Source organism: Aedes aegypti, chromosome 2 (assembly GCF_002204515.2).
Source record: "Aedes aegypti strain LVP_AGWG chromosome 2, AaegL5.0 Primary Assembly, whole genome shotgun sequence".
Lineage (NCBI taxonomy): Eukaryota > Metazoa > Arthropoda > Insecta > Diptera > Culicidae > Aedes > Aedes aegypti.
This window is the reverse complement of record NC_035108.1, coordinates 342,445,639-342,460,420: the sequence shown is the minus strand read 5'-3', so window position 1 is coordinate 342,460,420 and position 14,782 is coordinate 342,445,639. Positions and strand designations below refer to the sequence as shown.

Below are 14,782 nucleotides of genomic sequence, written 5' to 3'. Positions count from 1 at the left end.
TGATACCGAACGACTTCGAAAACGCAGACGCCGACGATGTTCGACAAGCCGAATTTTGACAGTTCGGGGTAGAAAAAATGAAAAGAAAAAGCAAACGAAAAAGTGTTCAACGTTTTCACTCACTGCGTGCGTGTGCTGGATTGAAGCGGAAGAAAATTTGGAATTTCTGGTGGATTTGCGGTGCCCCCGGCATTGGAAGCAGTTTCTAAACCGGACCAACGATGACGGCTCACGATCAAATGCGAGCGATGCTGGACCAGCTCATGGGAACGGCCAGAAATGGTAAGTGGAAATTTGGGGCCTTGGCTTACGACTGAGAAAATTTCCGTCCTCCATGTTTGTTTTTGTGATGCTAAGCGAGGGGTTTAAAAATCGGCGTATTTTTATTTTATTTTACGGGAATTTTGTGGGAAAAAATAGTATTTGTGTGGGAAATTATATAACCTTGAAAATCCTCTGTGTAAAAAATTCAATATGCACTTAATTTTAGATTGTTCATTTGTTTACCCTGAGTGCCCCATTGCAAAGCGCTGCTTGGTCACTATTGTAATCTATTCTAATGCAAGTCTAGAAAATCTTTATTTAGTATTTTAGTAGTTATTTCATTTAAACTTAACATAAGCTTGTCGGTTATACCATTTTTCAGGTCAAGGAGTATTTGCTAATGAATTTTTCTATCAAAATTGTCTTTTTTCATATTATTGATTATATTAAATCCAGGTGCAAAATTTTTGAGGCTCCAGAGGAAAAGACCTTTACTCGATTATTCCTAAGTACTTCCGGAATTTTCGCACAGATTTTTTGGGAGAAAATTTTAGGAACTCTTCGAGGGAATTCTACAGAGATTTCCGCTGGAATATTTCCTTGCATCACTTCAGAAATACCTCTACAGATTGCAACACCAAATTATGCCATTAATTCAGAATTTTCTCAAGCATTTTTTAAGGGATTCTTAGAGAAATTTCCCTAGAATTAGCTTTACGAAATCCATGGGCACTTCTACATTACTATCTAAACCAATTTCCACAGGGATTTCTCCGAAAATTTTTCCAGGGACTTTCGGTATTTTCAGATATTTTCCACTAATTCTATCCGTTTTTATTTGGACTTTCTTAAGCATCCACTCACGGTTTCTCCCAAAAATTACATCAAAATTCTGTGTGGTAGTGAATCCGCATTATTACAACCCTATGCTTACAGTGGCGTTCTGAATATACTTAGCGGCATCCTGGTAGCCAAAGAATGTGAAGATGTCTCCCGCTCGTAAATCAGGCAATGTAGTAGGCATAGGCCTCTGCACTGTTTTGATTTTGTATGGGATTTTGACTTTAACTGGCCTTGTTGTTTACTAATTTCACGGAAGAGTAAAAGAGAGCGAATGATTTTTGTGCAGAGCCCCATGGGGCTCTGCACAAAAATGTACCTCTCCCTTTCACTCTTTTACGAAACTTGTAAACAACAAGGCCAGTAAACGTCAAAATCCCATACAAAATCAAAACAGTGCAGAGGCCTATAGCCAACAAACCAACACTTCACTTTTCCAGTAACGTCAAAAAGCAGAGCGTCGAGCTTTCGGTGGCGCTCCCGTTTGCCCACATCAATTCTGAACCCCACAAAATCCTGTAGGGATTATTCCAGGAAATCTGTCAAGAATTCTTCCAATTGTTTAATAAATTCAAACAGAGATGGTTTTCCTCTGAAAATTCCTCTAGACATTTCTCTTGCATTTCATCTGAGGATTACTCTTCCAGATCTACAAACCATTTTTCGAGTAGTTTCCTAAGGAATATAAGCATGAACCTTCAAAATTTCAATTCATTTCTAACCATATTCAATAATTGGCTTGTTTAGGCGCATTCAGTTTCGGAGCTACCCCGTTTGGCATAAAGTCGTTTGGCATAATGGTCATTTCGCATAATGGTCATTTCACATAATGGACGTTTGGTATAAAAGAAAAGAAGTTAGAAATTTAAATAGTGCTACTTAAAAGAAGATTTGGTGATTAAAAGAAGGGAAAATCGTCGGTGAAAATGTTAGTAGTTATAATGCCAACGTAGGAAAGAAGGGAAAATTCTCGCATACTCTGAGATAACGCCCTAAAAGCCATTGGTAACCACGAGCGTAGCTCGTTGTTTCTGAGCAAATGAAAGAAAAAGCATCCAAACCAACATCACGTGCAGGTAGATATTGATCCTTTCTTCACCAAAGCGTAATTAAATAACATGAAAATCCATGCAGATGCTCAGTAACAACGAGCTACACACATGGTTACCAATGGCTTTTAGGGCGAGATCAGAAGTTATGCGAGAATTGTCAATGAAAATGTTAGTAGTCACAATGCAAACCACTAGTTTAACAACGTAATGAGAAAGAACAGCCTATGACCAAAAGAAGGGAAAATCACATATGAGAATGTTAGCAATGGTAATGCCAAAAACATAGCAACTTAGTTTTAAATGATTATGCCAAACGTCCATTATGCCAAACGATCGTTATGCCAAATGGCGTCCCCCTTCAGTTTCCTACATATTCTGAATCTACGTTAAAAATGAACGAGAATCTAAAGTTTCAAAATTTTCCGTGACCTGGAACTGTTTTTAAAACAAGTTTAAAATTAGTGTGGTGATTGGTAAGTTTTACTTCAAGACGAGCTGTCATTATGTAAATTTAAATGTCATTGAGTCGACTGATTTGAATCTTTTTTAAGCATCTATAATATCAGAATTTGGCGGGGCCTTCCTTAGCCGAGTGGTTAGAGTCCGCGGATACAAAGCAAAGCCATGCTGAAGATGTCTGGGTTCGATTACCGGTCGGTCCAGGATCTTTTCGCAATGAAAATTTCCTTGACTTCGCTGGGCATAGAGTATCATCGTACCTGCCACACGATATAAGAATGCAAAAAGTGGCAACTTTGTCAAAGAAAGCTCTCGGTTAATAACTGTGGAAGTGCTCATAAGAACACTAATCTGAGAAGCAGGCTTTGTCCCAGTGAGGACGTAATGCCAGGAAGAAGAATATCAAAATTAGGATTATGAAACGCAATAAAATCATGTTATAGTTAGAAAATGGTGCTCTTTTGATCAAACTGCAAAAACTGTGAATTTTTCATCACTAAACAACCCAATTATTCCAGTAATTTGCTAAAAAATCCTACACTCCACTGATGGAGAATGATCTGATCACGGTGTTGGGGGTCGATACGCCTACGGTGGACTGAGAACAATGTGATGGATTTCCATCACATTGGACTGAGAACACCTCACGAATTCAAAAGGGATAGCAACAGGTTATGTTGGAGTAGTAACCTGCGATCCAAGTAATACCATATCTAGGAGCAACCTTAGTAACCGTTGTATGGGGCTCTGCATTGTTTTGATTTTGTATGGACCGATGCACGAGTTCACTAATTTGACGTTTGAGCAGTGCCGAATTCATTGGTTTCCATGGTCACATAAATAACACGGCACCGCTAAAACGTCAAATAATGAAACCGTGCATAGGTCCAAATTTAAGTTCGATTTCAATTTAATGCCCCAAATGAGACAGACCCTTAATTTTGGGTAAAGTCAATTCAAAAATTAGGTAAACTGTTTTTTCCGTGTTAGTTTTAACCTGGGGTTGTTCCTATCTGACACTTCAGAAGGGACATGGAAAACAAAATACACTCAAAATTTTAGTTTATAAGAATCCAAGGGGAGTGACAAAATTTCAAAAACCATGAAAAATGTTTTTGGACCTAAACAAACTTCAATCATTTAAATATTGAGTAAACATGTCTTTCTGGCCTAAACTTAAGCGTTCGGTATAAAAATTGGGACAGGGCTTTACTGCCCATAACTGCATATTTGTAACATTCGACAAAAGTAGGCATTGAGTAAATGGAATACAAAGTGTACATTTTATGGCAGTATGGGAGGAAAAAAAATATCAGGATCTCAAAACTGTTTTTTAAGGCTGATATTTTGTACAACTCATATCGCATATTAGGTGAATAGTTAGAAAATAATTCTGATAGAAATTTAATCGCTATTACATTACGAGGCTCATTTATAATCTCCATGTGACTGTTATGCGGTTATAATTACCAATGTGACAATTTGGTATTTTTTCGAATTTTCTAGAACAATCTCACAGATTTCAGTAAGTTGATCGAAAGTATTTATCATTTGATGACTCTCCATGTTATTAACTCCAATTTGTCAAAAATGTCGAATGTGACTGTTATACAGTTATGGGCAGTTTAGGACCCTATTGAAGAACTCCCAGTTGAGAATGTGTAGGAATCCTCGAATTAAAGTGTGTATTAATCGAGTCGGGTTGCAGTACGAATTTGTTGGAGGTAACGCAGTGTGCTGATGACCTCCTTGAAGACCAATAATCTCCCCCTTGGAATCAAAGTTTTGTTAAATAAAGAACGGTCCATTTGTTTTCATTCCTGTTCCAGCCTCCACTTAAGCAATTAAAAAAAAAGACTTTCTACTGGTAAAACTTTGTGTTCCGGTTATTTCCAACCATCAATAGGTTATGGGCGACTCAAGCAAGGATTCGGGCCACGGGATCCCGTTCTTCTCGGTCACTGGTTTCGATAACTGGCGTTTTCGAGTGGATGGAAACTCGGAGGTTATTCCTGTGATTATCCTTAGAACAATTTTAGATTGAATTTGAATTCTTGAAAGTATTTAAAGTTAAATATTTCTAGATAAATGTTCCATCAGATTGAGGAGGAGGATTCAAACTCTTATCGCCGGTTTCCCTCTAGGTTTCTTTTCGTTTTCTTTATCGCTACCAGTCCTGATAATCTTTGAAGCGTCATAACCGAAAGTATTATTTTCATTTCAGGTGAATCCAACCGGTACTCGACCAAGTTCTACGACAACAAAGTATGTAAAAGTTTTTTGTTAGGCTGCTGTCCACATGAGATCCTTGCTTCAACGGTAAGTAGATTTTCGTAGAATCCATGTTTCATTTTCTCCCAACTGATAGGGCTACACGAATCTGCCATCGAACTAAATCCCCTCGAAATGTAGAACCCCTGTCTTGTAACCGACACTGAAGCCTTTCGAAGCTCTTTCACTGTGTATCGTGTCTGTAGATTTTAACTCAACACGAAACTTGTTGTCCACTGGAATGCGATCGCAACCAAAAACTGTCCCTCATCTGATTCTATTGCAGACACGTCGCTACTTTTCCTCAAAACTGTATGTGTAGTTCTGAAGTAGTCGGTCCTTCTTTTGGGATCACCGGAAATCGTTCAAATAGGGTTTCGAACACACACAGACTAGCCGATGATCGTAAGTACTTTTTGCTGTTCGACAGAAAATTGAAACTTTGATCATCAATCCTTTTCAATCGAATCAAATCAATAGAGACTGCCTTTCAATGCTCAGAATATCTTTACGAATCTATTCCAAAATGCTAAAGGCAGGTCGAGTCCGTGTAACGTCTCCCCGGAAGTGCGCACATTCGCACAAGCACCTGATGGTCCCGCGCGATGGAACCAGATGACCGTAAGTGTTTTAATAGATACTAAAGTACTAAAGTCAAAATTGTTTGTAATCGCGAAACGATCAAATTGCTTTTCCGCGCGAATCGAAAATATTGAGTGTGATTGTAATACTATACGGGGATTTCATTCCCTTTAAAAAATATATCGTTAACCTCAAGAGCTTCGTAGTTCGTGTCTTCAGTAGTAGTCAGACTTTGAATTCCACAAATGCCAGAAAATGGGTACGTATTAACACACCAAAAAGAACCGCATTCTAACCATCCAACGTCGTCGAAGGCTTTCAAGCGCGTGATTGGGTATGTACATAACACAAAACCGATATTTAACTCCTTATACGAACAACCACAAAAAAACCCTTCATTTCTTTCCCCGTCGTTTTGTTCGCACGGATACTCGACAAAGCGGTGTCCTCTTGATTCCGATCGAGACTCTGGAGACTGCTAAGCCGCGGGGGTTTCCCAATGATTCGAACGTTGTTGCACAGGCCGAGTGGAACCGTCCCTGTACCTGTACGTACGTATGAAATTTGATTTTAGTTGTTGGTTGAAAATCGCCAGAAAAAAAAAACACCGTGATTTCCGATTATTTAAAAAAAATCTCTAAGGGCTTCAACTCAGAGCAGCTTTCATCCGTCCACACATGTTACTTTCTACGAGAGTTTATTGAAGGTTTTGTCAGAAAACAATCGGAAATTGTTGTAAAAATAAAATGTAAACTGCTGATGGGCAGATCTGGGTTCCTCCACTTCAGCTTCACCACCTTGTGTGTGTTGTCAATTTTGGTGAGTAATTACAACATTACAAACAAAAAAAGACTGAATCCTTGGCGGTTCACCTATGACCATGTAATCCTAATTGAATGTTGCCTAGAATTTATGTATGAAACAGAAACGAAAGATAAAATGTTGAACTCAAGGATTTGGAATCGAACTGGAAGTTTATGCATTGCTTGAGGGAAACTATTTCAGAAGTTATTTGCGTCAACTATGTAGGAAATTATACATTTGATCTAAAAAACTGTAACAGTTATATTTTTCATTGTGTTTTAACTCTCCAGAGCTTTTTTTTTAGGCTGTAAACCATTTCACCAATTCGTTTAACTTTTAGTTAAAATTTGACAGTTCGATAGTTATTTCCCCTCCGGTTATAAATATCCCTGCTTTTCTGCTCCCGGAAATTTGAAAATAACTAATCATTTGTCAATTTTGTTCTGAAATACTGCTCGACTGTCAAAACTCAAATGGGTCGACAGCGAAGTTTAATTTAACCATTTGAGGGCTATCTAAGGGGCCTATTTTGTAAATCGAGCAGATTCATGTGACTCGTCTGAAGTCATTGTCGATCAAAGCAAGCATGCATATTTCAGATGTCACCCGTCGACTCCCATAGTAATCCAGTCACATAGAGTGACAACTGTCGAAAAACTCGAGTGACAGAGCTGAGTCGAGCGAATTTTTCGATCGATAGTGACTCCAGTCGAGTCATTTTGATCGACTCAACTTATAAAATAGACCCCTAAATGTCAATTTTTAACTAAAAGTTATACAAATCAGTGGAACGGTTCACAGCCTTAGTAGTTCTAGAGCTCCATTGATTTTGTTGTCAGTAATAGTAGGCGTGAACAAGAATAGCAGAACATTGAACATGCATTGAATAATTATGTAAAATAAAAATTATCATTCCACTCTCTAACACTTGTTCTCTACTAGATACCGTGCAGGTTGGGCGATTTCCTATATTAAGTAATCCAAGATCTGTACTACTTGAATATACCATCAGACTGGAACCTCTCAAATTAATATCTGAGCTTTCCCAGATAATGTGGTGAGCATTTGCAACACTGCCCACAATCAGCGGAAGGCCTTTTGCTACACAGTGTACGACAACTCGTTTGAAATGAGTGTAGCAACGATTGCTGTATTAATGAGCACGCAAGCACAAGGCATGACACGCAAGTTCGGAATTTCATGTTTACTGAAAGTATCAAAAACTGGGTCCACAAGCTTACCGACATAGAAGTTCTCCTTACGAAAGTAAGGTTTTTTATCCAGCGCCACTTGGGCTGTACCATTTTGCATGAGTCTGCAAAGATTGATCGTTGCTGTTCTTTTATGCTGAAAATTGGTCTGAGCTATCCTAACCGTAGCCACGACCCAAACTAGGATTAGGTTTTTCATTCTCATTCTATGTTTAGCCTCAGGCTAGAGACTGCAGAGGGGCAGCCGATTATCTCGGAGAAACACAAGGTCACCTGCACCATTGCTCCGGAAAGCACAGAAATGACACAATACTGTAGAGGGCGCCCTGGTACTCCACAGGCTCAGTTTGCGGTTAGGTTTTATTTAGACCCCTCTAACCATTCGTTCCTAGTTACGGTATGTGTGTGGCTTCATTTCTATCCTAGAGAGATTTACTGGAAGTATTGAGAATGTAATGGAGAAATTACTCAAAAATGTTTGTATCATTCCATTTTCTTCCTGAAAGAGAGTCTGTCAAGCAATGTTCAGAATATGTTAAGAACAGCACAGAATGGAACAACACTCAAAAAAAGAAACAAGCTACTGCAAGAACTGATAGTGAAATTCAGAAATGGACTGCGATCAATTACGTCTGTTCGGCTTCTAATCCGTTCCCCTCTTCCCCATTCTCTCTCTTTCTCGTCTCTACCGTAGCGCATGGATCTCGGAGAATGTCCCAAAGTGCACGATCTTGCCCTGCGAGCCGACTACGAGAATGCTTCCAAGAGCAAGGACTACTACTACGATGTAGACGTGAGTATTCTTCTACGATAGATCAGTTCAAACGTTTCGTCATTAAACTGATTGATCCTCTTTCAAATCCCCTTCCCCCTAGGCCATGGAGCACCTGCAGGCGTTCATCGCCGATTGTGACCGGCGGACGGAGGCCGCCAAGAAGCGGCTGGCCGAAACGCAGGAGGAACTGACGGCAGAGGTGGCTGCAAAGGCCAATGCCGTGCACGAACTGGCGGAGGAAATCGGTAAGAAACTTGCTAAGGCAGAAGCTCTAGGTGAGGCAGGTCAAGTCGAGGAAAGCATGAAGCTGATGTCGGAAATCGACGAACTGCGCGCGAGGAAAGCCAAAGCCGAACAGGAGTATCGGAGTGCCATTCCTGCCAGCAGCTACCAGCAGCAGAAGTTGCGCGTCTGCGAGGTATGCTCGGCCTATTTGGGCATACACGACAACGACGTCCGGTTAGCGGATCATTTCGGGGGTAAGCTCCATCTAGGATTTTTGGCAATTCGTGAAAAGTTGATTGAACTGGAGAAAACCGCCGGACCGAGGCAAAAGGAGCTGCGCAAGAATGGTCGCCGTGATGGAGCCTTTGATGATGATCGTCCTCGATCACGCTTTGTTGGTAGTCGCGAGCTGGATAGGAGATCCAGGGCTTTGGTTCGCGATAAGGATCGTGATCGACGTGATAAGTATGTTTCATTTGTTTGATTTCGTTGGACTTCCATTAATAGGTTTCATTTGCAGTCGAGGTGAACGCAAACGATCATCGGATCGCACAGAGCGTTCCGACAGAGCAGAAAGATCGGATCGAACCGAGCGATCGGAACGAACTGAGCGATCAGAACGACCAGAGCGATCGGAACGATCAGAGCGGTCGGATCGTCGTCGATCGAAAAGTCGTGATAAGCGGTCACGTAGTCGCGATCGCCACTCACGAGACCGGGACCGTGATCGTCGTGATCGCGATCGCGACCGGGATCGTGATCGTCGTCGTCGTTCGCGCTCCAGGGAAAGATCTAGACGGTAAGCATTGACCTTTAGCTACTTCTTCTACGACCACAGAACAGAACATCAGGACACAAATGCAAACAACGGAAGCCGGAGAAGTCTACGTCCAGAAGGAAGGAGAATACAGCATCTCAGCTTGAAAGCCGTAAGCAATACCCAATTCAATGCATCAAAAATGATTAAATGTTTCTCCGATTCTCTTTTCTTCTGGTGTACTAACGGTTTTGGAATATGAAGAAGTGTTTAATGTGTAGTGAAAAAATGAATGATTCAGATTCGTATGGGTATGGACAGTTTACCCAACAAGTTAACAAAATCATCAGAAGAAGATACAACATAAGCAGGAGCAAAATAGTAGAAATTTTTAAATCTAATGAACTGTTGTCATTGAAACGCAAGTGATTATGTGAAAATTTTCCAATTCTTCAAAGTTGGTTCGTCGTGCCGGTGTGTTCTATCAGGAAACCAATTCGACTTTCGGTAAGAACACTTTTTTCTTTTAATTTACCTTGTTTTATGATTTCCTTAGTTAGTATTAGTTGACAAACAATTGTGAGAATTGTAAATTCTTTCCTGATAAAATTCACCTACCTCGTTGGTACAGGAAGTTATGTAATCGTTTTTTTTTCTTTTTATTATCATTATTAGTTTTGTATGAGTACGATCAATTGATGCTCGGTTTGGAGCTTTCATTTTGATTGTACATTAGGTTTTCCTCAACCCAAAATAAAAGAAAAGAGCCACTAAATCATTTGAGCCAATTGCACACCCACGCCTAGGGCTAAGCTTCTACTCTATCTGTCCCCAATTTTCTATCTATCAGGCAGTCATAGCTGCTTAAAGGCTCACGACCTCCTTCAGCCCTTGGGCAAATCTTCAGTGACCACAATCATGCTAATATTACTCACGGACCGCCTACGCTCTGCAACTCTCGCTGTGGTTGATTGCTCGGCATCAGTTGCTCCTTCTCAGTCGTGAACTGGCGCGCTCCGTCGTTCTATTTGTTGTCGAGTTTCGGCCTCGGACCAGTCGCTTCCTCTCTTTCCGTCGTTGCACGAGATCAATATGAAACAATACTAGAAAAGAGGAAATTACAAATTGATGGAGCTAGTGCAAGTTATACAAAATTAAAATTATAATAATAATTTTTCACACTTTTTATCGAGGAGAAATTATCGCTTCAGATCTTCTAATCATCGCTATGACAGCCAGACGTCTAGATGACATCTTCATTTCTTTATCTAAACGGGGGGCTTCACCGTTACAGTTATATTGAATGAATAGAAGTAATTCACCATACTTACAGCCCAATATATACATACAAACATACATCCCAATAAATGACCGTGCTTAGCTTCTAAGTGTAGACTATTTCCGATTATATGGATAATGAATAAAATTGCTACAATTATTATTACATAGGTGTACATCTGGATAACAGACAATTGCATATTGAATAAATGGATGAATCCTTTTAGGAGTTGAGTTGTCTTATTTCATTGAGAAAGTTCTATTGTATAATCTTCTTGCTACTGTTCCAGATTTTCACTCATGAAACATTGTTTGATGGCCCACATTTCACTTCGTTATACGCGCTAAAAAGTATCCTGCTGCACATAGTTCGGTTTTTTCACGGCTTTATTCATACTGTTATGTGTGATCGCAGCAAACCGTGCTAAATTTGAGTTTTGGATTGTTACCATTAGCAACAGATTTCCAATCACAGCAACTTTCGCGTTGCCCGAGCATAACTCAGTTTCTTTGGCCGTGATCCGTAAGGTAGTGAAGACGTAAGAAAATTGACTCTTGCGAAAGTTTGACGTGGCTTTGACTAGTAGAAGCATTAGCCGTAGAAGGCTAATGTCGCGACTGTTCGTGTGACCAACATCTAGTTTGCCACGCTCTGACAGCTTGAGTACCGGGTCTATAAGTGTCAAATCAATTTTTTCGACCAAAATAAAACATTCTCTACAACATGACACTAAACAAGCAGAGAGTTTCGCGCGTTTGCGGGACGCCGGGAGTTTGTATTTCGTTCTCGCGCGTTTTGCTGGGCAGTGTTTCGGAAAGCCCAAGCAAGACAGTTTGTTTTCGGGACGCCGGGAGTTTGTGTTTCGTTCTCGCACGTTTTGCTGGGCAGTGCTTGGAAGAGCCAAAGCAAGACAGTTTGTTTTCAGGACGCCAGGAGTTTGTTTTTGTTTTTAGTTTCGCGCGTTTGCGGGACGCCGGGAGTTTGTATTTCGTTCTCGCGCGTTTTGCTGGGCAGTGTTTCGGAAAGCCCAAGCAAGACAGTTTGTTCTCGGGACGCCGGGGTTTGTGTTTCGTTTTCGCGCGTTTTGCTGGGGAGTTCTGTTTGATCTTTCGACCTTGACGCTTGCTTTTGCCGGAGCGAGCGACGAGGGCAGGATCAAACATGTCGCGCGTCGATCTCGTAAGTGAAAAAGTGGCGTGATCGGGGAGTTCGGTTGGAGTAAGTTAAAAAGTGCCGCGATCGGTTCGTTCATTTTGATCTTTCGACGACCTTGACGCTTGCTCCTGGGCAGTGCGTCAAGAAAGCCCGAGCTGTCGTCCGTGTTTTTTTTTCGGGTCACGCGCCTATTTTTTTTTTATTTTTTTTTTTTTTTTTTTTTTTTCTGAGTGCTAGCCGAGCAAACGAGTGAAGCTGAAAGTGGATTGTGGCTGCTCAGTCAAGGATAACGGATCAATTGGTGAGCTCGTTTCATGCTACTATTTCTAATCTATAAAATGTATGACTGCACATTTAATCGTTACAATGGTGGGATGTAAATATGATGTTTCAACAAACTATGGATGGTTCGTCACTGTGAGTGTCGACACAAACTCTGATTCATGATTTATTTATGCTTAACATTTTTTTGTCAGAACACCCCTTATATACCTTTATTTTTGTAATTAAAAAAACTTTGAATGGTTCGACACTACAAGTGTAGACTTGCGAAAGGTTCACTTTATTCACAAATCTCCCAACTGGTGGGGAACGTGCCTTTGGAGCCGGCCTTCTGATGATGTCCCACCCAATCAAGTTTTTTGTTTCTTTTCAAATGAGTAAAATATAATAACACATGCTTTCGTACTGACAGCTGTAGCAATGTTACATTTAGGTATTTGTCCAACAAACTTTGAATGGTTCGTCACCTCAAGTGTCGGCATAATTTTCCTCTACATAGAAATTATATGAACAATTATATTTACGTATAAGCATGTATATATCTCACAAATCATTGTTTATCATGGTCTAATCGCTTATCAAAGTGAATCCTTTGACCCAACGATCCTCCCCATTGACAAACATCCCTCCCAGTAACCTTTGTGGAGATGCAGAGGCAAACACGGTCTCCAAATAGCAAAGGTTACACACTAACATTCCTTCCCTCAATCCCACCTGACTGCAAGGACGTGGCCGGCGCCGTTATTGACCTTGTATAAATAGAGGCACTGAATTATGCACACTGAAGAAGATTATGGCCAATCCCAGCTGAACTTCTAGTTGATTCTTTGTGCATTTTCACTGACTTCGGTCAATCACGGAATAGCAACCATTGATATGTGTAGTCAGTCTAAGCTAAGCTAAGCTAAGCTAACATGACACTAAACAAGCAGACAAAAACCTCAACAGTAAGTAATAATAAAATAATCCTATTTTGTGATAACAGCGCCACTAGCGTTCTACTACTTATATTTCTATTTGACAAATTCGATCAACGCAAGCGGTGGGGAAATGGAGCAAGCGATCCTGCAAATGGCTGAACTACTATAACGATCGGCCATGCCGACGCCGATCAACCAGGAGAAAGTCCTAGAGTCGCTCTCCACCAACATCATCGAATTTGTGTTCGTTATTCGGACCTTTTCGACAACGACACGGCCAAGGTACGTCTTCTCCTGCGGAAGTTGGATCATGCTTCACACAGCCGCTACGTGAACTACATCTTGCCCAAGCTTCCCAGAGACATCCAGTTCAAAGAAACGTTAGCCACGCTGAAAAAAACATTTTGGCACGACTACGTCCGTTTTCAACAAACGCTTCCATTGCCTACAGCTGGCACAAAGGCAGAAACATCAAGTTAGCGTTCGATAAGGTTAAAATCGATCACTTTCAGTGCATGGTTTTCGTCTGTGGTCTCAAAGCATCCCGCTATGCAGACATTCGGGCACGGCTTCTTTTCCGCATGAAGGGCGAGACTCTACAGACACTAATCGACGAGTTCCAGCAACTTGTCAACCTTAAGGCGGACACAATGCTCATCGAAAAACCATGAGGTTTGAAGCATGGCAGGATTTGCAGAAAGAAATCAAGAAACGTTTTGCAGATTTAAGAAACAAAAATTTTGAAAATAAAATTTCTCAATTGGACCCTGGCTCTAAGCCCTTTTGGAAATTATCTAAAATCTTGAAAAAACCTCAGAAGCCAATACCGGCATTGAAAGGGGAAAACAAATTACTACTAACTAATTGCGAAAAAGCTCAAAAACTTGCTATGCAGTTTGAAAGTGCGCACAATTTTAATTTAGGACTTACTAGTCCAATTGAAAATCAAGTTACTCAGGAGTTCGAAAATATTCTCAATCAAGAGAACGTTTTCGAAAATGCCTGAGGGACTGATTTGGAAGAAGTGAGAACTATTATTAAAAAAATCAAAAATATGAAAGCTCCTGGCGATGATGGAATTTTCTACATCCTCATCAAGAAACTTCCAGAAAGTAGCTTATCATTTTTAGTTGATATACCGTGTACGCACCTAACTTTGCGCAGCTCCAAACTTTGCGCATTTTTAGGAAGCACGAAAAAATGATAATGAATCATTGATTTTTTTAACAATTCAGTTTCAGCAACATGTTCGTTTATGTAAAATAAGTATTTGGCATACATATGTTTACTAAGAAACCCTCGTTAATGTTAGTAAATAAACAAAAAACCTTATCGTCATGCGCATAAACGTCAACTTTTACACCGTCTTAGAACAAGCGCTAAGGAGTGGCTCTGCAAAAAATCAACATTTTTATGAACAAAACTGTGTTGTGAAAAGTATATCTGCGGTGTATTTGCAAGAAAGGTAATATTCTAGTAATTCCATTTATTTTCCATATAATATGTTGAATTTTTATTTGAAAAAAGCGATGCGCAATGTTAGGACCCATTTTTTACACGAGGGTCTTAATTTTTGCGCACTTCTAGCAATTCGGAATGGCACGTAAATACATGTACGTCCTTGCAAATGACAAAATCTGTCGATCTTACCAGGAATGGTCACTCAATCCATAAGGCAGCGGCTACATGTAATATTCTTGAAAGTACCGTTTGTATGAAGCTGAAGGCAAGGTGTGCATTGAAAAATCTCGGAAAATCCACTGTAGTAGCACAGGAGACTATTACTGTAAACTTGGATAATTGATAGCGCAAAGGTTGGCTTCCCAGTTGAAGGACAATGATTCAAGCTCCAGTTGTCTGAAAAAAGCGTTCAATTATGGAATATCCATACTGGCGGCAAATAGAT

General features: G+C 40.3%; 1 protein-coding gene across 3 annotated transcripts; it reads left to right on the top strand.

Annotated features, from left to right (window-relative positions):
* The first annotated feature begins 85 nt into the window (after positions 1-85).
* On the top strand, positions 86-10,747 carry LOC5571560 (putative RNA-binding protein Luc7-like 2). 3 transcript variants are annotated; one of them, XM_021846138.1, is made up of 7 exons: positions 86-282; positions 4,840-4,934; positions 5,173-5,291; positions 5,422-5,507; positions 8,178-8,276; positions 8,359-8,948; positions 9,004-10,747. In XM_021846138.1, the coding sequence occupies exons 2-7, from the start codon at positions 4,915-4,917 to the stop codon at positions 9,284-9,286; spliced, it is 1,197 nt and encodes a 398-aa protein (XP_021701830.1). In that variant the 5' UTR covers positions 86-282; positions 4,840-4,914; the 3' UTR covers positions 9,287-10,747. The 3 variants fall into 3 exon arrangements, with proteins under 3 accessions (XP_021701830.1, XP_021701831.1, XP_021701832.1); XM_021846139.1 differs by lacking the exons at positions 5,173-5,291; positions 5,422-5,507; XM_021846140.1 differs by lacking the exons at positions 86-282; positions 4,840-4,934 and having other exon boundaries at positions 5,193-5,291; positions 5,367-5,507.
* Positions 10,748-14,782: the final 4,035 nt, after the last annotated feature.

Excerpts from the sequence above, each read along its gene's own strand:
- LOC5571560 (XM_021846138.1), top strand. The coding sequence starts at position 4,915 with ATGAGATCCTTGCTTCAACG. Across the intron at positions 5,292-5,421 it reads ACACAGACTAGCCGATGATC|GCAGGTCGAGTCCGTGTAAC; the intron begins GTAAGTACTTTT and ends AAAATGCTAAAG. Across the intron at positions 8,277-8,358 it reads ACTACTACTACGATGTAGAC|GCCATGGAGCACCTGCAGGC; the intron begins GTGAGTATTCTT and ends CCTTCCCCCTAG.